Source organism: Odontomachus brunneus, unplaced genomic scaffold, assembly GCF_010583005.1.
Source record: "Odontomachus brunneus isolate Ranch 3 - 2012 unplaced genomic scaffold, Obru_v1 Obru_scaffold_004, whole genome shotgun sequence".
Taxonomy (NCBI): Eukaryota; Metazoa; Arthropoda; class Insecta; order Hymenoptera; family Formicidae; genus Odontomachus; species Odontomachus brunneus.
The window spans coordinates 978908-1003244 of record NW_022639454.1 but is presented as its reverse complement, the minus strand read 5'-3'; the positions used below and the strand labels follow the sequence as shown (position 1 = coordinate 1003244).

At 46.1% G+C, this 24337-nt stretch overlaps 2 protein-coding genes across 7 annotated transcripts in view; both read right to left on the bottom strand.

The window, feature by feature from the left end:
• LOC116846997 (potassium voltage-gated channel protein Shab) overlaps positions 1–13859 on the bottom strand; it is a 47550-nt gene extending 33691 nt beyond the window's left edge. For all 6 annotated transcript variants that reach the window (XR_004378635.1, XR_004378634.1, XR_004378637.1 and 3 more), the window contains exons 1-2: positions 12733–13859; positions 642–1485 (exon numbers count right to left, since the gene is read on the bottom strand). Coding sequence is in view for 3 of the 6 variants with exons in the window: in XM_032821530.1 (XP_032677421.1) it covers positions 642–1485; positions 12733–13830 (1942 nt within the window). In the remaining 3 variants the exon portion in view is untranslated. The remainder of the gene's footprint in view (positions 1–641; positions 1486–12732) is intronic.
• Positions 13819–24224, bottom strand: LOC116845872 (protein rpi-1-like; the record flags this gene model as incomplete). The annotated part of the gene is made up of 3 exons (XM_032819065.1): positions 13819–14198; positions 23279–23642; positions 23988–24224. Coding segments are annotated over 3 exons (945 nt in total), but the record flags the coding sequence as incomplete, so codon positions are not given.
• Between the last annotated feature and the right edge of the window lie 113 nt (positions 24225–24337).

Genomic DNA, 24337 nt, shown 5'->3' with positions numbered 1-24337 from the left:
CTCTCTCTCTCTCTCTCTCTCTCTCTCTCTCTCTCTCTCTCTCTCGAAATTGTTTACAAAATGTATTCCCAATGATCCGCGTATGAGAAATGATTCTAATCTGTTACATTGTTATTCATAATTTCTATGCATTTTACACTTAATTAAAATTGTATAACTAAAAAATGTTATAAAATATTTAATGTTTATTAATATATTATAATTTCTCTCTTTTTTTCTCTCGCTCTCTCTCCCTTTGTCTCTCTCTCTCTCTCTCTCTCTCTCTCTCTCTCTCTCTCTCTCTCTCGACTATTGAACGAGAATTGCTTCGGGGCACGAACGAGACGAGTCTAACTCTCGTGGTTTGCTCGGGTGACATCTTTGTGCCGCGCTGAAGCATGCCTCGTGAATACTGACTCGGCTCGACTTTGCTCCGAGCGATCACTACGATTCGAGCGGAGTAACGCGCTCGCAGAAGCTTTAAGTCCGGTCTTTTCGCGCCGCGATATCGCGACTGACAATTCGGGAAAACGCAAATAAAGAGAGAAAGAAACGGCAGACAAGAGAAAGGACCGTGATCCATCGGGGGTCAGCCCGGGAGTTCGATGATGGTATCTGCCGTATGACACAGAGCGTATCCCTGCGCGTGGTCCGTCGCTTACCGGTGTCGACGATGACGTCGATGAGATCCATGCTCTTGGCGAAGGCGTCCCTCAGGTTGATGTGATGAAAGGACACGATGCTGCCCTCCCGCTTGGCCCTCTCGAGGGCCTCCCGCCTCTTGAGAGCCTTCTCTCGTCTCATCTGATTCTTGTAGAATTCGGCGAAGTTGTTGACGATAATGGGAATGGGCAACGCGATTACCAGGACACCACATATACAACACACACTGCCGATCACCTTGCCGAGCGGGGTCGTGGGGTAGATGTCGCCGTATCCGACGGTGGTCATAGTGATGCCCGCCCACCAGAAGGTCTCTGGAATGCTTATGAATTTGGTCCCGGGCTCCTCCTTCTCGGCGAAGTAGGCGAGGCTCGAGAATATGAGGACACCCATCGCCAGGAAGAGCATCAGCAGGCCCAGCTCCTTGTACGAGTTACGTAGGGTGAAGCCGAGGCTCTGCAGCCCGGTCGAGTGGCGGGCCAGCTTCAGGATCCTCAGGATCCGCATTATACGAAAGATCTGCACTACCCTGCGCACGTCCTGGAACTGGTCGGTCGCGTTCTTGTTCGTCTCGACCAGGAACAGAGATACGAAGTACGGCAGTATCGCCAACAGATCGATCACGTTAAGACCGCCCTTGAAGAACTTCCACTTGTCCGGCGAGGCACTGAACCTAAGCATGTACTCGAGGGTGAACCACGTGATGCACACGGCCTCCACCATAGCGAGCTGCGGATTGTCTAAGTTCCCCTTCTCATCATTCACTTGCATACTAGGAATGGTGTTGAGAGTTAGTGCGATCGTCGAAAGCACAATAAAGAGTATTGATATCACAGCTATCACCTGGAAGAAGCGACGAGTCAACCGGTCAAATGGAGTCTGTCGCGAGCTACCTGCTCTACGTGTTACGCTTACAAAACAACCTTCCCTCTCTTCATCTCTTTCTCTCTTTGTCCGTCTTTATCGAGTCTTTGCCGATTCATATCCGAATATCCTGAATCTATCTACGTAACCGTGATAGCTCGATTCCTGAATCGTATCATGAGACAGAGAAGTGAAGGATAACGAGTGACTCGCCTGGTATTTTCTCTCTAGCCTCTACGAGCGAGATACGCGAAGGTACGAAATCGTTACGACGAATGATAAATCCGACGATCCAACAATCGCTAGAAAACGGAATAACTCGAGCGTGATTTCTCATCGAGATCGAGACGTTGCCTACGCGAACCGCTCCGTAAGATCACGACGCCGCCGCGACGAGTTTAGTCGAGGAAAGCATTGCCAGCGCACAAACCAGGAAACACTGGACTGTCAAGACGACACGTATGTACAACAATCGTAAACACGATCAAAACAACAATCGCCGGCTCGAATACTTCGCAAGCGATACAATTATCGGCAATTTGCGGTAAAAAGATGAAAGCTCCCGCTGCGGGAATGCATTATAATAACGAAGCCAATAGAGACGATTAAAAGGCTTTGTATAACGATAAAAAAGAAAGCGAATATACATAAATATACCTGATAATGTACAATTTCGTGGCGCATATTGCGATATTTACAGTCAAGCAAGCGATAACTGGCGACACGCGTAAAGCAACCCTCTTCGATCGTACTCTCTGGTTGTTAACACCTTTACGACGACGACTCCTTTACGTGCAGGTTTCATCTTACACGACCAATTACCTCGAACATCTCGTTTGCGACCTTTATTTTACACGAGTCGTAAAATATGAACGATCTCTCGAAACTGCTGAAAGCACCTCTCAAGATCAGTGAGCTCCGAGAAGGACAGCATTGCCGTCGTCAAGATTAACTTCCAGCACGATGATGTTACGGAAATATCACGAAGCACTGATTAGTAGCGAGTACACACACGGGAGTCGCGCTTCTATGCGCGTTTCGGATGAAGAGAAGCACAACTGATGATCGGGCCCGCCAGATCGAGGATGCCGAGAGGAATCTTCCTCGCGCAACCAGGAGAAATCGGGAAAGCAGAATTCATGGGGTGAGAGTTCGCCGAGAGAAAGCGAAACGGCTCTCCAACCACGATGCTGATAATAAACGAACGAACGAACGAACGAACGAACGAACGAACGTACGAATAGCTCTTTGTAATTAATCGAACCTCTGTCGAAACCGAGAGGACATGTCGACCTCGGCGACCCGAGTGTAAATCGACGGGGCGAAACGATTGCATTCTCTACGCCAAGAGAGACGCCGACTCAGCAGCTTCGCTTCACACCGAGGAACTGTCTCGTCGTTCAAACGCAGTCTGCCCGACGTCGCTCGACTCACACAAGTTTCATTGCATTGTTCGGCCAGCGTACACGGGAAAAAAAATCTCAGTTTGTGTAACAGCATGGGGAACAGACGCTAAACTCGGAATGATATATCTCGACCGAAAATATCCGGCCGCTTAGTTAAGACTCACTCGAGACAATTGATTATGAATATATCCATCAGAAGTCTCGTACACGGGAATCTTCCTACTCCTACAGCCGAGTCCTCGTCTGGTCCCCAGACGACAGAAAATCAGTTACACGAACCAAGTTTCCGTTCCGTGTATAAAACATCTCTGTATGTCCCTTCAAAACCCCGCTCCCTTGCCCGAGCCCCTCGTGTCCCACCCACCTTTCTCTCTTTCTTGCACCCCAGAAGAGAGAAGTCACCACCAGTCCGTTGCGAAACCCTTCTCTTGGCCATCCCCGTCCCCTCCCCTGCCCACCCACCCTCCCCCGCCCAACCCTTGCTATCTCTGTCTATTCTCACGCCAGTGCAATCGCTACAATGCGAAATCAATTCGTCGCTTCGAGGACTCAGCGAAATCATGAGGTTACTCAACGTAAAAGTAAATAACAAGGGAGCTTGCTTCGCAAATTTATACAGTAAGTAAGTGGGAGGAGCTGTACATTCGGAGGCGAGCACGATGAGAGCTCCCGGAATGGCATATGGTCCGGAAACTCGGACATGTGATTTCACGTGCTTGTATACTTCTCTCTTGAGAAAAAAAAGAGAGAAAAGAGATTGTACAGCCTGACGCGAGAGGTGAATGAAAAATCAAGCGGAGGTACGTTAGTAAAAGCGAGTCTATCCAATCGTTACTATGTCACACACGTCGCTGACGTGTCGACGATTCAACGAGAAAGTTCGACGACGGGTCGTCCGGTTTCACGAAAAGAAAATAGCCTCTCACATATTGGCAATCCCGAGAGAACTTACTTGACAAAAACAATTATCAAACGGATAATTCCGATCAAGATCCGATGAAAATATTCGGTGAAATTTAGTCGGATCACTTCCGATTGTTAATGACATTTCACCAGGTAAAGCGATAAAAAAATTAGGAATCGACATTTCTCGTCGGATGTCTCCTGATCGAATATATAGAAAATTGATCGGACTTTGGTCGGGAATATCCGTTTGACAATGTTTCATTAGATCATTTCTCTCTGTGTACTCGTGTCGCTATTCTTGCCGCTCGACGCGAATCGCCCCCGAATGTACCTTCCTCATGTACAACGTAATCTCGTAAGCAAAATCCAGGAAGTCAGCGAGGGGAGAAGTCACGTTTGTCGCGCGTTTCAACATGCAGACAGATACGGTGCTCGTTCCCGTAGGGCGCCACCGTATCGGTCGGGTGTATCGAACATCAGTGCGGCCCCGAAAGGGTATCGTGTCAACAACAAAGTGCGTGTACATGTATGTGTGTTACGTGTGATGACAAGGTCGTTATCAAGCAAGCCCGTGCAAAACGTTCCTTCTTTCGATGCGGGACGGAGGTTCGATGGTGTTGTGCGCGGTCTCAAGCCAGTTAGTCGATTCGTGCGCTCCTTCTCTCTCTCTATCTCTCTCTCTCTCTCTCTCTCTCTCTCTCTCTCTCTCTCTTTCTTTCGCGGGGTTCATCTAATATATGTATACACATTTAAATAGTATGCTGGTCGCGCGTATATGTTGTAGCTGCGTATAAAAGAAGCCGAGAGACTAAAAAAAGGAAGCCGGCGGCGGACAAAACCGTAAGTTCGTACATATATCGTTTGAGCGCAAAGTGCAGTGGCCAGCGAGTGAAAGCCTAAGGATGTTCAAGTAGATGACTACGATCGCTAGTTGGACGGATATTACCGTTCAGCCGTGGTCGAGACGAGTCCTGCTTGTTCTTCACCGCGACAAAGGGAGCCGCGTTATCGTATTAATTACAGTTGCACGCGAGATTGCATTTCGTAAAGTATCTTCGCGAGAAACGTCGCGACATAAAAATAACGATATTATTAGCGATAAGAATAATGATTATCTCTGTAATAATAATTTTCTTTCTCTTTCTCTCTCGCGTGGCTTTCTGTCTCATGAGAATTTATTCGTTAATCCGTTACAGTGAACTTGAACTGATAAAAGCATCGTTTTGCAAACGTTAAGATTGAGTTTCAGATAAAACCGAGCGCGTCTCATTAGAGCTTTCTTTTCCTCATCATGTCAACGTGATGCAATCACGAGAAAATACAGAATGTTTCATGACGAACTGTATACATACTAAGAGAGCGTATTCCTAAAGTCAATTTTAGGTAGTTTTTAATAGTTTCAGATTTCTTAAAATAACACATATAAAAAATGAAAAAGTGGTCACTGCAGAGTGTTGATCTATATTGGTTAAAAGGTTCAAGAGTATCTTTTACTATAAAATTCTCTCTATGTACGAATTTGAACGAACGCATAAATGTATCATGTATCGTCCTTCCATGTAGCAAAATTGCTCATACCGGTTTTACGCGGATCAGTACAACTGGCTAGCTATAATACGCAAGCCATTCCATCGCGACTCGCGTTTACGGCCACCCTCGCATTCAGCTAAGCGACCCTACCCAGCCGATCGCAAATCGACTCGGCACTCGCGACGATATTCGCGACGGCACATATATCCTGCCACATTCCAACGACATCAAACGATATTCTCGCGGGATCTTACATCATGGCTGAAGGTATATCCGCCAACGGCGATCGTAGTTATGGCCCCTCACGTGCTTTAAATACACTCAGCAGATCGATAGTTTCTGTGTTGCAATATTGATAGGCCCGTTAAAAGGGGAGCGCGTTTAGACGAACGACGAGAAACGGTTCACGAGAAAAGAACGAACACGGGTCTCGGCACATAGTGGAATCTCTTCGGTGCAACCGCCGCTGCTGGTGTGTTGGTTCAGCATTCGGAAGCGTAAAATATAATGCGCCGTGCCGCTGCAGCCGTTATCACACGGACGTGCAGCGAGATAAGGGCGAGAGAAATCCGATTCAGAAAGCCACTCCTCGTGAAAGAAACGACCGTAAGTGTCGGACGCCGACATCGTACGGTTCGGGCGACTTTGGGAGCAAGAGGAAGTGAGAGTGGCGGATGATCTCGGAACAGTGCGATGAGGTGAGAGGGCCGGACGTGTGTCGATAAGGTCGTTATCTAAATCGGGAATACATCCTCGATTTTGTCTCTGAAGGAGTCGGGGAGGAGTGAGTGCCACGTGATAACCCCGCACATATCATGGTGGACATGCTGTGTTCCGAAGAAACGAAAGTAGCAAAATTCAAAAGGTGGGACTTAATTTCCTGAGAGAGGCTACAGTACCGAATATCGAGCCGGTCTGCCAACCTCCACGGGAAAAAAAGGGAATTTAATTGGATTGACCAAGTGTCTGATGAAATTTGAACGGATCAGAATTTTAATTGGAATAACCAGAATTCTGTTCGAGTTAACAAGATCCTCGTAAATTAAACGAGACTTTTGGTTAACCAGAACTTGCGGTTGTCCAACTGAAACATTTACAAGTTCCGTCTAACCAGAGATCTTGTTCAGTCATCCAGAATCTTGTTAGCTTAAACAGAATTCTGATAAACGCAAATCTGATTCGTTCGTATCTCACCAGACATTTGATTGAATCAATCAAATCCGCTTTTTGCCACGTGCAATATTGTTTCGATTCGGATTCGGATTCCGACGTTGCGACTTTTCGGGAGATCGACCCAGTTTCTGAATTTCGAGATTTTGATTTCTCGTGACGATGCATGCCCACCCATATATCATCTCATCATTAGAGCAACAGTGTGTGCAATGTGTATTGTTTGTGGTGTGTCAAGTATACATCGAGAATTCGAACGACAACGGCAATGTTCGTGAGAGACAAGGTGTGTCGTCGCTTGGTCACTGGGTCAAGAAGATTCTTCTTCGCGAGCGGTCGAAATCCGTCGTCGAGTCCGATTCGCTGATCCTCGGCAGATGCGCTCGAGTCCGTTTCTTCGAGTGCGAACTCGACCAACGCGTTAGAATGTCATTTCAGCTATTGCGAAGTCTCGTCTCGCGCGCGCGTTTCATCCGCGCGAACGGCTCGACGAATAATTTCATCTGCCTACAGGGAAAATCGAGTTTATCATTCTCGGGCATATCTCGCTAACGGAATTATGAATTCAAATTTCGCTGTAATGCCTGCCATTTACATCGCAAAAAACTTCGCCCGTGGCAATATTTTTTTTTTTGTAATTCGTTCTCTCCATTGACATATCGATATCGAGGCAAAATGACGTTCCTCCCATTTTCTTTTGCTCTTTTGGCTTATTTAATGCTTATCGATAAAAACGCGCGACTCCGATGCACGCTCTTTACTTCGCAATTAATAACGAGCGCATCTGACACACATCTGCGAGCATCTATATCGAACTCGACGTAGGAGTAAATACATGTATATTTCGTAATAAGATCTCCTTAGTTATATACTCTTTATACGGTTACTCTTGTTACGGTCAATCAATTATGCAAGGGGTGTTCCAGATTCACTTTTCTTCCATATATTCTTCAAAGAAACCGAGATCGATCGTGTCGTGTGAAAAAGACGAGAGGTTCATCATATCTCCCACCAGTTAAGTTCTTCGGCAAACGAGCAAAAATTTGGTTTATTTCTTTTCCATTAAACAAACTCTCCTTCAGATTAGTCCAAAAATCTCGTTTCGTTAGCCTCGCAACTTTACGTATTATTCTTTGATTTCATTTCAGACGAGAATAGAACAACCTCAGATATAAGTCGCGGAAATCTTGACGATAAGATGTTGCAGTTGATTAGAGAAAAGCGTTAACTATCACCTTGGATCTTAATTGAAAAAAAGAGTTTGCGAAGCCGGCACACCCTGCATATGAATTCGTATACCTCGATATATATGAATCTGTCTCTGTTATATAAAGTTGTGTGTACCACACAATACATGAGTAAATCATAAATAAAAATTTAATCGTACACATATATATATATAAAAATATATATATATATATATATATATGTATATATATCTTGATACAGGTGCACATGAGGCACGCGTGCTTATATACATATCGTGTGTCGAATTGAATTCGCTGGTAGCGAAACTACTATGACGTTTTTAGGGAGCGGTGTCGAGAAAGAATCAACGTGATACCTGGTAATCGCGTATAAAACACTCCCATTATCATCGCCGTTTGCACGGTGCGATGCTCGTTCTCAGTCAGGGACACAGTATACAAAACTACAAATACTAAAAAAAGCTGAAGAGATTACGATAATAACAGAGAGAGAGAAACAAAAAATAAAGAGAGCGAGACGGATTAGTGTCAACTTGTTGGGCAACACCACCTAGAAATAAAATACACATTACAGAGATCGACGTCAACGTCGGAATAATCATTCGCCAGTCTACGAAACGTACGTATGCACATACTTACTCGTACACTAAAAGAAATGTGAGCAAACATGTGTTATATCTTTAGACAATTATCAGATCGTCTATGGTACATGAGAATGCCTAAGTGACAACGCTACCTATATAACTCGTTAATCAGCACGTCGATAACTAGATGCCGGGATGAGAGAAGTGATCTAGACTTATGAGTTCAATTCGATGAGAGTTACGTATATACGGCAGCCGCGCTCGATCGACTCGCTGCGCGGGCTCGATTTGGCGTGTTCGAAGATATCGCGCGTGGAGATCATCTCCCTTCTGCGGATGATCCTTCGAAATTACTTCGTTATCCCTCCGCCGAGATTCCAATCGGCGGCAAGCGACTTCTAGTCGATTTCTCAACGAACATGACGGAATTCAGGGAGCTATCTCGTCTCGGGATCAACGCTTCCCGCGGTGGGAAGGAAATTTTCCACTTTAAACGAACTCGTACCCACATGTGCCAAGACTTTTTGCGAGCTTTTACTGATTAAAGGACACGCGAGGAATGCCACACCGGGACAGAAAGAAGAGATGGTTGGATTGGCCAAGTATCCGGTGAAATATGAACGAAACAGAATTCCGCGGCTGAAGTTATCAGAATTTTGTTCACAAAATTTCGGTTAATTAAATAAGACTGCTGGTTAACTAGAAATCATGTTAACTCGAACAGAATTCTGGTAACAATTCTAAAACTTCAACATTCTGGTTCGTTCACATTTCAACAGACATTTAGTTAAGGCCTGGTTGCATCAACCGAGTGATATGCTAACTAATAGTTAAATCATATGTCTACCTTTATCTTTCCCGCAAAATAAAGCAAGACAGACATATGATTTAACTATTAATTAGCATACCATTCGGTTGATACACCGGACCTTATTTAACCAAGTTTTCTTTCCGTGCAAAGCAATAGGACTATTGACTGCTGCGAAATCGTCCATCGAAAAGCAAATATTAAGTGTACGAACAAATAATCCAAAATTTTCGACTAAATTCAAGGTTTGTTTAAGAGAAAAAATGAAACAAATTTTTCAAATCAAGTATTCGCTTTCTATAATTTTAAGTCATCTTTCAAGCAGCTTGTAAATTCCATTTTCGGAAAAATACTGTGTCATTGAACATGGATGAAGTTGTCAAGTCATTTTTGGATCTCATCCACCGATTGGAAGTGCTTGTTGAGCAAGTCGTGTTGCATCGACTAGAATAAATGGTAGTCGGAAGGAACTACGTCTGGTAAATATGCCGGATACTGCAAGACGTCTCAGCCAAGATTCATTATGATGTCTTTTGTTTTAGAAACAATGTGTGGTCTGGCGTTGTTATGCAGTAATTTCGTAGGACATTCCGCTTTGCCAATATACGGGAGTTTTCGTTCCAATTTCTGACTCAGACGAATTAATTGGTGTCAGTAGCAATACGCAGTAACTGTTTTAACAGTTCAATAACCGGTTCCAACAGCTCATAATAAATCACGCCTTTGGTATCTCACCAAATACAGAGCAGAATCTCTTCTTTTCGAAATATTCGGGCTATGCCGAATGCTGATCGTTCGCCAGAATTTATAATTTTCTGCGCTTTAAATTATCATAGAGTACCCATTTTTCATCGTCCATAACGATTTTCCATATGACTTCTTACGCTGCTTACTGAAGAGAGAAAGACACACTGCCACTCGCTAATTTTTGTTGGCATCAGTGAGTTTATACGGAATCCACTTTCCTTCTTTTTGGATCTTTCCCATCTCGTGTAGGTGTTTGGAAGTGGTTTGCTGCGTTACTCCCAACTGCTACGCAAGCTCTTTTGCGTGCCGAATTCTCAGCGAGCAATTACTCTGAATCACCGTCGCACTTTTGAGAGCCTGCATTAATAAATCGATTGGCATGCTTTTACAGCAATATTTCCTTGTCGGATTTCATTCGGATATGTACCTTATCTATTACCATTTGTAACGCTGAATATTAAACTAAGTACTTTTTAAAGTTTTGTTTTGTTCTTGCCAAACTGTCATTTTGAATAGCTATACGTTGAATAGCTATACGTCAACACTACTTAATCGCAAAAAAGCGGAAAAAGTGATTGATTTTAAAATTACCTTTTAACAGTTTAAAAAAAATTTTTGGATTATTTATTTGTACACTTATAATATGAGGTAATACCCCAACAAGTATCACGCAGAAATCGAACGGAACTGTATGCCGTCGAGTAGCGTGGAATTTAAATCACATCATCATCATTCATATGAGATGTCGGCGAAATCGACTTGCGAGCTGCCGATCGAGCGGCTCACGGGTTCATCTAAGACGAAAGTGAATTTAAAAGTCATACGGTCGCAAAACGTTCTCTCTACTCTGTTCGCCTATATGCGAGCTACGTCGAATCGATGCTGTAATATCGATTTAATAATACCTTTGCTCGAATTAAGGCTCCGGCACAAACTGCAAGCGTGGACACATCGTTAAGTGGGTTAGTGGCAAGCAGACAAGTCCGTTGGAGAAGTGTTCGCGATATAAGCGAGATCTCTCTCTCTCTCTCTCTCTCTCTTTCTCTCTTTCTCTCACTGTAATTTCAGATACGCGCCGAAGAATTCGCATCACGTCCCAACCCCCCGGCGGCTCCGAACCCGAATGCGTAGCGAGATCGGCACTCGATCGACCAACCTGCCAACGTCGACGCGAGCGCACGCAAAAGGCCAGCAGCGAAAACGCGTAGGAAACGGCGCGACAAGTAGCATGGGAGTCCAATTGGCCAGAGAGACTACGACAGAGATCACCGACACGAGCTTCTCTTCGAGACGGACGTAAGGAGAATTTCACGGTACATGAGAGTGGAAACGTCGCGAATCGTCCGACCGCGCTAGCTGAAGGGAAGAAATTACCCTGTCGAGAGCTTGGAAGCGAAGCTTAATGACCAGCCAGTCGCATCGACATCGTCGGTTGAGGCTCGATTTTATTTTCCAAGGTAAAGGATTCTAGAATCTTACTTCTGAGGATGACGTACCAATAATATCGATAGTTTGGATCACTCAGAAATATCATTTCAAGGATTAGCGTTAACGCTGATGCAACTCCGCCGGTTTTAATAGCTGCGACTTTATTACGCATCAGCGAGGAGCTCAGAATCGCAGTTCGCTGATTGCCGGGCAAAGTCAACCGAGACTGTCGATGCAACTCGCACAACGAGCAACGATGAAGAGACTGCATTGTGTTGTGCAAATACCAAAACACGTATAAATTCATTTTGGTAGCTTCCCAACGCTTCTCTCTTTGTCTCTGCGTCGTAGGGTAGAACGGCAGCCACGAGAACGAGCCAGAAAGCAGCACGAAAACACGAGCACATCCATCGAAAGCGGTGACCCTATTAAAGATCAGCGTCTAAATAATCGCCGACATTCACGAGAGAGTCTCGCGGTTTCTGGTTCCCCAGGACAGTGTCCTCGACCGTCGCGCGCGAGGCACTCGCGCGTTTGTTTTTCTCGTATAAATATTTAGACAGTGGTCTCTAATAAGTTAATCCGATCAATGTCGAGTGCCACGTGACGCGTCCTTGTTGCGACAGCTCGAATTCTTGGCTCGAGTTCAACAGTCGTTTCCCGATAACAAATCGCGATTCTACCGGGTGTCTCGCGATTAACAGGGATCAGTAGTGGGTCTCTTCGCGAAACAGTCATATTCAGAGAACTGTAAGACTAATAAGAGTCGCACGCTGGATGTTAATGCGAGTGTTTATTGGAATGGAAGGGTAATGATTCATTGTTGCAAAAGCGGAATAAATTTTGGCGCATATGTCTCACACTGTCAAATATTATTATACTCTCATTCTATTAATTATTCGCACTAATCATCCAGCACACGACTTTTATTATAGTTCTCTTAATACGGTTGTACGCCACAAGAGTCTTGAATATATAATGTAATCCAACGTGAAATAGTGAATTAAACCTCAAATTAAATTGCTTCTTTGAATTTTCATCAAGATAAAATTTACGACGGTAAGGATTTTTCGAGAGACAAAATATTGCATTGGATATATTCGGCAAACCGTATACCGAAGACGATAGAGAAAATTGAAATAGAAACGATACGAGAATCTATACAATCCTCCACTGCCGCCTCCACCACCACCACCACCACCACCACCAGCATCACCACCACCACTACCACCATCACCACCGCCACCACCATCACCACCACCACCACTATCCCCTTTCAGTAACCCCACTACCGCTTCCTATATTTTCGGGAGCACACGGATACGCGCGTGCGTAAGTGACGATGCGCGACGTTTCGCGACATTTCGCGCGGTCTCTGTGTGTATCGTGTCCCGTTCCCGCGAGAGTCGGTCCCCCTTTATCGCCACGGCACGACTTACCCTTGCACCGATGGACGTGGTGGGTTTCTCCAGGAGGTCCCAGAGCCATTTCTGGTACTGGGCGCATTGTCCCTCGCCGAACTCCTCCTCCTCGCGCTGTCTCAGCGACTCCGCTTCCTTGCGCATCTCCTCGTGCACGTTCTCCTTGCGCTGGTGGTACTTATGCTGGCAGCAGCTCTCGAGGTAGAGCTCGTCGACACCCCAATACTCGAGGTCGTCGCTGAACGCCAACACGCACATCTCGTCCACCAGGTGGAGCTTGCCGGTGCGATAGAAGTTGAGGATCGAGCTGAAGGATTTGGGGTGACGATCGAAGAAGTACTCGTTGTCGATCAGAGAATAGTCGTCGCAGAGTTCGGTGATCGCCTCGTGGGTGTTGCAGTCCCGCAGCCGGCCTAGGCGCGTGTGCGGCAGACGCTCGAGGGTGCGCCAGAGCACCTCGTGCTTGACGCCGCCAACGTTGATCGAGACGCGCCGGTTCAGCGCCTTCGACCGCATGATCATGAACGGCTCGGGCGGTAGGGACGTCATCGACCTCGAGAAGGCACGCTGCTGCTGCATCTGCAGCGGCAGGGGCGGCGGCGGCGGCGGTGGCGGCGGCGGCGGCGGCGGCGGCGGTAGAGACGGCAGGTTTACCGGCACCACGGTACCGACCGGTCCTACAGACGACGAGAGCACGTAACGGACCTCCTTGTTCGCGCTTCCTCCTCCTGCACCACTTCCACCCCCTCCCGCTCCTCCAGCACCACCTCCTCCTCCTCCTCCACCACCCATACCCGCAATCCCCGCGGCTCCTCCGGTACCGACTCCTCCGAGTCCCATCCCTCCGCCCAACCCACCCCCCGAGCTACCCGTCGACGCACCGAATCCAAAACCTCCTCCGCCACCGGTGCAGCCGGTCGCGGTAGCACCGACTGCACCGAGCTGCTGCAACGTCGTCGTGCCGCCACCCTCGAACACGTAGCCCTGGTCGGTGCCGATGTAGGGCACCATGCACGACGGCGACGACGATGAGAGCGCCGGGCCAGCGACCACGGCGCTACCATTACGTTCCCCGTCCGCCAGTGTGTGATCTTGGAGCCGTTTCTCGTTCAGCATCGGACGCGCCGAGTTACGGCGGCTTCAAGTCGTCGGTAAACAGCGCGAGTCGTTGTTCCTCGACGATGATCCAACGACGATGATTGTTCGCCTGTCCGATGTCTGACGCGGCGCCTTGTTCGTTTTCTTCGTTTTTCTCTCCTTTTCCTCCGCACCCTTCTCCTCCTCCTCCTCTTCTTCTTCTACTTCTTCTACTTCTTCTTTGTCGTCGTCGTCTTCTTCTTCTTCTTCTTCTTCTTCTTCTTCTTCTTCTTCTTCTTCGTCGTCGTCCTCCTCCTCCTCATCCACGGTATTCTTCTTCAGCTTCATCCGTAAATCCGTCTGCACCCCTCTGTCGACTCGGTCGACCAACTGCGTCGCGTCATAATCTGGAAGACACACGGGTGCACGTGACGAAACCAATTTATGTACGTTATAATATTCGGACCTTAGATTCTCGCATAAAAAACCGCGAGGACTGTCCCTGATATCGTGAGGAAATCTCTGTTGTTCTTTGTCGCAATTGAATCGCTCGTTAGCGGGAATTGTTACTTATTGCTACATGTTGCTATAATGGACAATTGTCCCATATTGCTATATAAATGCGCTCTGGTGCGTGTAAGATAAAAGTATATCAATGCTGGAACGCTAATAACACCAATAACACTAGTATCCAATTCTGAATATTCTTGTTTTGCTTTTTAAATACCAAATTAAAGTTGCGAGAATCGGGACACCCTGTATCACTCTATATACTGAAAATTCAAATGACCACATTTAAAGACCAAAACAATAAAAATGTCCAGAGTTAGGTTAACTAGTCAGTAGGCCATTAATGTTCAAGCGTTGGTTCCTTCCTTCCTTTTTTCGATTGGCATACAGCTCCGCTGGTATTTTGGTGCTTTTACCTTAATATCCGAATGCTACATTTTTCATATGTCTCTTTCACCCGGAAGGCCAGGCGCGCAGCGTCCGACACGATTTTCCAATATAACTTTCAGGGAAGTAATTTTTTATTCAATCGCGCTCGAGCGCGATGCGGTGTGTTCGATGAACGATGATGCCGAGAATAGAAACGATCGTGACGATAATACCAAGCCCACCGTCGCAATTACCCTCCTCGTATGTCAGCTCGTCCGTCGTAAGAACGCGAGATGGAAACGCTTTGACATTAACGCTTTCTCTCTCTCTCTCTCTCTCTCTCTCTCTCTCTCTCTCTCTCTCTCTCTCTCTCGCTCTCTTGCCGCGATAATTATATCGCCTAAACATAGGCATTTCGAGCGCGGGAAATTAACCGGGCGAAATTGTTCCCTTCGAATTGCCGCGCGATATCGTAAGTGGATAACGATCGCGCCGCAATAAATTAACTGAATGTAATTATTCCCGACGACGGTTCACGCGAGCCCCCTCGTGAAACGCGAGGCTCTCCTAGGTCAAGAAACACGTGTACGTCAGACGTGTATTATCGGACCTGTTGTTTCCTCGGGTGGCAAGGGAGAAGGCGTTCGTGCTGCCTCGCTGCCGCGGCGAGTCGGTCTTCGAGAACAATTGTTTTCCAGACGAACTTCCGCGCATCAAATTTTTTATGAGATGAAAACACCAATTCCCGGACACGTATTTAAGGCTCCCGGCTCCTCGCATTGTCTATCTCTTTTTGATGACGTCAGAAGCGAGAAAATGCACGCTGAAAATTCTTGCAAAATAATAACGTTAAAATAAAAATGTATATCCATAAAGTGACACTTGCAACCGATTAAACAAATTTGTAAGATATTCTGTACACTCCCCTTTTGTTCTAACGATCAATAATTTGTCGTAAATTGACGTGACATACAATTCATCTTCTTAACCTATTTCTTCGCCTTTTTCTACTCAGGTTAATTTACAATAAATTATTGATTGTTAGAGCAAAAGGAGAGTGCACGGAATACCTGAGAAATTTGTTTGATCGATTGCAAGTGTTACCTTATGGATATATATTTTTATTTCAACGTATTTCGCAAGAATTTTTAGCATGCATTTTCTCGCTTCTAACGTCATTAAGAGAGATTAAAAGAGATAGACAATGCGAGGGACTAGGAACTTTAATCCTGGATGTTCTTATTGTTTTGGGCTCTTTAAATACAAATATATAAATTCTTAAGAATATATAAGGTATCTGACAATTCATGCTACACCCATTGTTATTTTTCACTGCATCATTAGTGGCACTTCAATGTACAAGCGATATATACATTTGTCGTGTTTTAGTTTTATTCGTTATAACTATCATGACTACACAGCCACTTAACGTATCTGAGAATTGCGTCTTCCCTCAAAACATATTCCGTTATTGCGTTGTATGTTTTTTCTCTTTCTCTTTCTTTCGCTCACTCTTTGCCTCTTTTCGTAACGCGTTAAAGAGACACTGCGTAAACAGTTGGAAGACTCTCTGATAAACAGCGTTCTTCGCGAGACGCACGGTTTATTAATAACTACACGTAACAACGTTACGTTCGGCTTGAAAAAGACGCGCGGAAATAACGGCGAATCGCCTAAAAATACATTCGATTAACGATCGGCAACGACGTGCCGCCTATTTTTACCACTGACCAAATAGCAGTTCGTATATAGACGCGATTAACGGTTAATGGCTAATTTGCAGTGAAAATGAGCGAGAACGTAGGCAGACGCTCCAGAAATACGTCATAGAGAGATTACGAGAGAAATGAGATTCAGACATTGTCGAATTGCGAAAGTAAAATCAATACCTTGGCCACGCGTATGCGTGACAAAATATATTACTTGAAAAAAAAAATTTAGACGATTTTGTCTCGAGAGATTAGAGTAAAAAAGTGGTCGCAGGTGGTAATAGCGGACGAGTAGATGAGCGTAGGCGGCACCGGGAGCGACCCGCCGAGATCGCGATAAAATCACTGAGACGATTGACACAGAAGGGAACGCTTCGACCTTCGTTCAATATCTCCTCAATCTACGCGAACGCTGATTGTATATAAACTATCTCATCGCGCAAAACGTCGAATGTTTAGAATGTCTCTCTAAAGTTTCGCAAGGTGGTTGACAATGTTAACTATCATCAACGTTGCGCACTGAGGGAAAAATTATCTTAAAATCAACAAATATTTCTTTGATGGATGCCATTAACATATTTACTAAATTTTACTCTTTTTATTTAAATCAAATATTATTTGGCTGACTTAAGTAAACAATATTTGGTTCAAATATAAAAAAATTAGATTTAAATAAACATGTTAATGGCACCCATCAAAGAAATATTTGTTGATTTTAAGGTAATATTTCCCTCAGCGCATTAATCACTGAAAATGTTCTTTCACTAAAGTAATCGGCAAATTAATAATCAGGACCAATCAACCAAGTCATGTATAAAATCGCAAATAATCTCATCGATTGGTGGAATTAATTAGACGTGTCTCTAAGTGTAACTTATGAGCCTTCTGAAGTCGGCTCTTAAGCAGAATTAGAAGCGCTTTTGACGATAAAAGAACGTTCAGAATAATCGCCTTAGAATGTAGCTCACGAGAGTGTAGAGGACGAGATTTTGCGTATATCTTGTGTATTGATCGGCTCAACTTTCCACGCTGTCTTGTTCATTCATTGGCCGCGGCTCCGTAATGCTCGCTCAGCCGTAATCCCGTTTAACCCTTGGGATGGCACGCGCGTGTGTGCGCGACGGGTCACGCATTACGAGAATCCCGAATCCGACAAAGGTCACCGAGACCGAAAATAGACTCGCTCGTCTAATTACGCTCGAGTGCCGGTAAATTTAGCACTAAACAGATAGCCCGGCTCTATGAAAGGGGATCGCTCAGATGATATTACGATTATAGCGATCGCGTTGCAGTCATCCAATCGCGCCTCGACAAGCGACGATAACCTCCCTCTCTCGTTTGCATACTTTGATTTCTGCATTTAAGGCCCGAAACTTGAAATTCATCTCATGTGAGACACTCAGATTTTTCTTTAGAGTTAGAAAAACTCTTCAGCAGTAAAACGTAAGCAAATTGACTAATCACAGTCACTGATTCTTCATCAGTCAGACCGTAAGAAGAATCACCAACTATGATTGGTCAATTTATTTACTGTTTACGTCTTACTGCTTAAGTTTTCTTGTGTCTTTAAGCCCTTACATCCAAGTTTTTCAGTTGAATTATGACATATGCGATACTTATATTTATAATCACGATTCAACTACAAAACTCACGCCAACTTTGAATTCAAATGTATCTTACTTGAGAGATAAGTTTCAAGTAATAACTATTAATACAAGCCTAAGATTTGGAATTTTTCGTATCCTCCGTGGAATCATTTCGCAATTTTACCACATTGAATGCACAATCTTTTTTTCTTTCTTTTTTTTCCTTATGAAACGCGCACAGAATACATCATCGCCGGAGGTGAAGAAGAAATACTCCGACGTATCGATCATCCCGTCTTACGATAACAACGACTCCTTATGCCTTCAGCACACAGCCGACGTATAAATACCCACTTGACTTAAGATTTTAACGTCGCAATTCCGAGCTCCCCTGTGAGTAATCCATTATCAAGCATTTCATGTCCGGAATGTTGCGTGCATACTCTCCTTAACATAGGAATCTTAACTTTTAAAGCCCGACATTCTCGTAATGCTACTGTGACATTTAACTCCAAAATAGTGGTTCTTAGTCGGGGAGCCGTGCCCCAAGAGTGCTGGACATTGCACTGATTATTTCCCTTTCCAACTTCGTCACTGCATAATAGTCCTTGATCCTTTCTATTCGTTAAACGAAACATTAGAATGTCGGAGCAAACAGCACCTTCAATTTGTGTTCTGACACGAAGATCTTCTTACTGTTTGAATTACATAAAACACATAACGAGTTGATGAGTTTACATAACGATCTTATTCGTTGGGCTCGGTATTGCTGCATGAAATATTAAAGCGCCGCTAGGCAGATGCGCGTAACGGCAACGTGCCGGCACGACACGTTACTTTCCTCTTTAGTTCACAATGAGGAAAAATGACATCGCGCAAAAATTGAGCTCCCCCACACGAGATAAATAAATGCGAAAGAAGGCCGCAATTTACGACGGGGGGATCGTATACAAGTCCTAGTTTCTGCGCGTTACCTCAGGGACAAATAACTCCCGGAGAAAATAATCGATATAACTCACCACATGGCCCTCGCGCGCGAACTCGTAACTTTATTAAAAGCGTTATACCCGTCGTATCTGTAACGCTCCTAGCACACAGCGCTCGTTACTCTTCGCGAGATCCAACCGGCCTATAAACTCTATCGAATCAACATCACGGAATCAATTAGAGCCGGTCGAATGCATCGACGATCGCCAATCGCCTCTCGTCCAATTTTGCAACCTGCGCTGCAGAGAAGAGAATAATACCGAGTGACGCAGTCGTAAACTAATTTCAATGATAGAAGTGAAACAATGAGAAGTAAATTGCGTCGAATATGGAGCGACTTCAAGAGCTGAAGTATTGTTACGTGAATAATTATATAAGTATTAAAAAAGTATTAAAAAAATATATATATCTCAAGAGATAAATCAAAGTTGTTAAAAATATACGTATATATACAATGAAATGTGTCTAACTTCGAGAGTATTGTCTAGAATATTTTCTTTTCGACTATTACATTAGAGAAATAAGGTCTCTAACAGCCATTCGCGGATGCGAAAATAAATTTATATACTATGGGAGGACAATAGTATATTCGACAGTATTTGATGTGATCAATTTCTCCCGGCCTATTCAGCATCCCCGCAGCCTTCCACATCGAACCAACTCTTTATTCCAATTATTATTAATACTCTTTAATATTCGTCTTTCACTCCGTTTAATTGTACATTTTTTTATTCATCTTATGTGTCGTAAAATATTTTCCTTTTAGTAGAATATTTTTCTCTTAGAATCCTCTGGAAGTGGGGATGGCCCGGAAGCAATGGAGGATTCCGCGAAAGATAAGCTTGTATTTCTTTTAGGTGTGTAGTGCTCGCGATTGAATAAGTACGCAGGTACTCGGTTCGACGAATGACTTTCCTTCCTCAAAGGTGCGCGGAAGGTTCTCCGCGAATAGAAATGTTAATAATAGAGTTTCTCGATCTTATCATGGTGTATACGTGAAGTCCTAGCAGTAAAGAGAGCTGCGCGTCCAAGACCCGATCGACCCCACCGGGATAGGACGGAATAGGGTCGCCCGTGGCAAACGGACGCACCTACGAAACGCGTACGCGTATGAAACGTGTGAGAGATCGCGACGGTGTTCCCGAGGGGTGTTTCCCGGGGAGAGCGAGTTTTCCGCCAGGGAGCGACGACGAAACGACGAATCGATCTTTTTCTCCCGCAATGACCCACCTAGCCAGCGCGTCGGGGGCATGTCTGGTCGGCGGAGAGGAGAGAAAAGCAGAGGAAGAAAAGACGCGCACCTACCTCTGTCTCTACACGCCTCTACTCCGCTTCTCTCTCTCTCTCTCTCTCTCTCCTCGTGGGAACGTACCTCCCCGTGTGTACTCTCTCTGCGAAACATCCGATCGATCCGCCCGTCGAAAACATCTGCACGAAGATTAACCGCCGTGATCTTTGACCTTTTCGGTCCAGCGTGCGCGGCATTTGAACCCGCGAGCGGACAGGTGCGCGCGCCAGCCCTTTAGATTCTACGAAGACTTCCATCACGAGTCCTTCACGATCGCGCACGATTATTTGTCGAACACGATACTCGAACGACACTCGAACGATACTCGAGAGCCACCTGTCCCGCGAACGGAGTCCTTCTCAGTTCGCGAAAATCGTCGACTCGTAATAACGAGCACGATTTATACGCGAACTCACGATACCATCTTCTCCCGATCGCTCGGGCACGCGACCGTGGAATTTTAATGCGCGACCGCTTCCTGATATTCAAGTCGGTCGAACGAGGAGGACCGGATGCGACGAGCAGTTCTTCCTCTTCGGTGTAACGGAAGAGATCTCGGATAAGAGGCGCGATCCGTACTATTCGCGGCGCCTCGTGCGGGTCACACATACACGTAGGACGTGATCGAAAGTCACACGCGAAATTCATACTGTGGCTAGAGGAAAATGGTTGGACCGACCGAATTTCTACTCAAGCATGAACGAACCGAGAAAACCCTGGTTGAAGCTTGCCAGAATTCTGTTTAAGTGTGTTAACCAAAAATCTTATTAACTTGAAGAGAATTTTGATGATGTCGACCGGAACGTCTAGTTCGCTCAAACTTCACCAGATATTTCGTTAATCCAATTAAACTTTGTTTCTCCGTGTGACATCGATGGATCGCGCGATCGGAGTCCTCCCAACGACTGAAAGGTCGCGCGGCTCGACATTTATCCGTGGCATCATTTCAGAAGATCCTCGTCTACTACCACCGACCCTCCTCGCGTATCGCGTTCTCTCTCGCTCGCTCGCTTTATTCGCCGTTGCCCCGGTTATCGATTGCGTTATTTCGCGACGTTATTTGTCCGTTTCCCCCGTCCGGTGAGCGCGCGGCGGAGCATATTCGGCGAATAATACATTTCGAACGAGGACATCGCGAGACTGCCTCAGGGAATGTGTTTTCGCGAAACTCTGATATTCACGGAAAAGTTTGTTTGAAAAATATCCCGGAGAATACTCGTCGCGAAAAAGAATGATGTTAGAATACCCCGAAAGAAGAGGGATCTTCTTCTCGAGGAATGAGAATGCATAAACCGTGAATATCGCCGCGACATTTCGGAACACTCGGAGAATGTTCCGCAAATATCTCGGGAAGGTTGCCTCATCATCACTGCGTTCAGTTGAAAATTCCGATGGAACACAAAGAGCTCCAACAAACCGCGCGATTTAGCGTGCAAGTGCAACGATCGGTTGCAGCGCAGCGTCGTTTGCAACTTCGCCTCTTGGCGTCGCGTCAGCGCGACGTCTCGGGCGCGTCGTGATTCACGAGGGAGATGATTTATTAGCAAATTCTCATCGCGAAGTAAATAAATTAGTTGACGAGAGAACGAAAAGAGACTCATCCGCGTGAGAAGCGAACGGATACATTCAGAGCAGAGGAAGCTGCTCTTTGCAACTATAGTAAAATTCACAAATCTAACGGTATACGAGAGACTGGAGCTAGTTGATTACCGGGGTAAATTGGCAAAATCAATCATTTCTACTGTTCTTTAATAGACTTCGAGATCAAACAAGCAAGAATTTCGAAGCCATCTTCGGCATGTTTAAAAGTCTTGCTTGCTTAATTCTGTAACTTGTTAGGAAATGGCAGAAATAATCGGCTTTGCCAACTTATCTCGATAGCCAACTAGCCTCGCCTGTGCTCTTAATCTTGACTTAATCTGACAGCATGTATCAATCAAACTCCCAAATTTTATAACAGTTACAAAGCAGTTTTCTCAGCTGAAAGTAGCCTTATGCTTTAGAAGCGTTGCGAGCGGGCTCACGTTGCTCTCGACATCAGGGTGCTTTACGAGCGGCAGTAGAACGACCAACGGCCCGCGGCCGTCAGACAGTAGTAAAAGGCAACAGTAGGTGGGACGCAGTCTACGCGAATGTACAGCAGCTCGGTGAAGCTTACTTACTTCGACCCGAAGAAACTCGAACTCCGGGATTACAACAGCGAGACACGAAGAAGACTGTGACGTAACTTTGCCTCCATAATTAAAACGACGTCAGAGATTTATGACAAATTCGCTGTACAATTATTTCGTTTCCGGAAAGACGTTCGCTTCCGTCTCCCGGAATTCTCGAGTCTCACTATGTACTCATAAATTCACATACATCCTATTTGATGCAATCGCTACGATTAGAAGCGATGCATAATATTTTCGGAACAATCGATTTCAGAGACTTATCCGCTACTCGGATACTGATTCGGATAAGGAATATCGCCTTACGAATCTTTGTTTTGGAATAAGAACTATTATCAAACTATTTTCCGTAAGCTGTGTCTGATCCTCGCGACCTCCGCGATATCGGGATTGATCCGCTACAAACAAGAGAGAGTATTGTTGTTACGAGTAAATTCCTTCTGCCTAGCTTCGCTTTACGCAAACGAGGGGAAGCGGGTTAAGCTTCCATGAATGAAACTTCTCTCTTATCGGAGGGACCAAGCAGAGCGACGCGAGAGTCTCAGAAAGCTCCCAGGATGTCTTTGCGCGTTCGAGAGCGATTTGACAGATCCAAGAGCGAGACCAGCTGAGAGTAGACGTGTGCAACGAACGGGGACGGTCCCTGTGGAGCTATCTGGGTCTCGCGTCTCGCGGTCCGGTACCGTGTGATCCGGGAGAGCGCTCTCGACGACGCGCCGCGTGCCGGTGGCCGTGCGCGCCTCTCGCGCGTCGTCAGCTATTATACGGAAATAGACGGACAAGAGGCGCGCGCGAAGCGGGCCAACCAGCAGCAGCAGCAACAGCGGAGCGCACCAGCAGTGGTACACGCGAATCTAAGCGACTCACCTCTCTCTCTCTCTTCAGCTTCAGGCACCGCTGCTCCTCGACCGTGAAAACGCCGCGTCGTCACGCGCCGCGCTGGATCGTCGCATCTCGTCGCGTAGTCCTTGGCGAGGATATAAGGAACGTCCGCGAAGACGAGGGTGACGAGCAGTGACGAGCGGTGACTAACGATGACGATGGCGATGGTGATGACGACGGCGACGACGACGGCGACGACGACGACGACGGTGACGGCGACGGCGACGGCGACGGCGACGGCGACGACGACGGCAACGACGGCGACGACGGCGACGACGGCGACGACGACCGCACTGGCACTACCACCACTTGTTTCACACCGGGCGCTGCGATCGACGCCCGCTCGCGGCTATCGATTAAACGTTACTTAAAATGTGGCACAGACGCGCATTCGGGCAAGAGAACGAAGATAGTGCGCGACACTCTCTCTCTCTCTCGCTTCGCGGAGATGTTTCGTACCGGGAAACCGGACTTCCGCGCGGCACGTCGAGTGAATGGAAAAAAGTTGACGGCCTAATCGTGACACACGACGCGCGACGGGGATGATCGTGCCAATTTCTCAAACGATCGCACCGATTACCGGTCGATTGATTGGAAAGTAAAAAAAAAAAAGAAAAAATGAGAGGGAGAGAAAGTCGTGCGGCCGAGGAACTCGGAATCGCTCGAGTATCGCTACTACTACTACTACTACTACCGGCTGCCGTCCGTCGCTTCTGGTAGTGGTGGGTAGAGGTGATGGTACAGCCTCTGCCACTGTAACTGCTGTTGGCGCCGACAGAGGCACTACTTGGACGCGAGCCAGCGGTGCGCCTGCCTCGGCGATAATCCCGAGCCACCCTGTGCGCCTCGCGCGTGTCCCCCTGCACCCTGTTCTAGTGACGAAGCGGCGCTTCCGGAGCGGGGATGCGTGGAAGCAGGCACGTAGGAAGAATGATCAGCGCAGCGTGCGCGACGCGTTAGACGCGGCATCGCCGCGACCGGAGAGAGATTTTTAGATATTAATCAGAGAGTTCTGCAACATATACGTGAGAAAATCGATATATC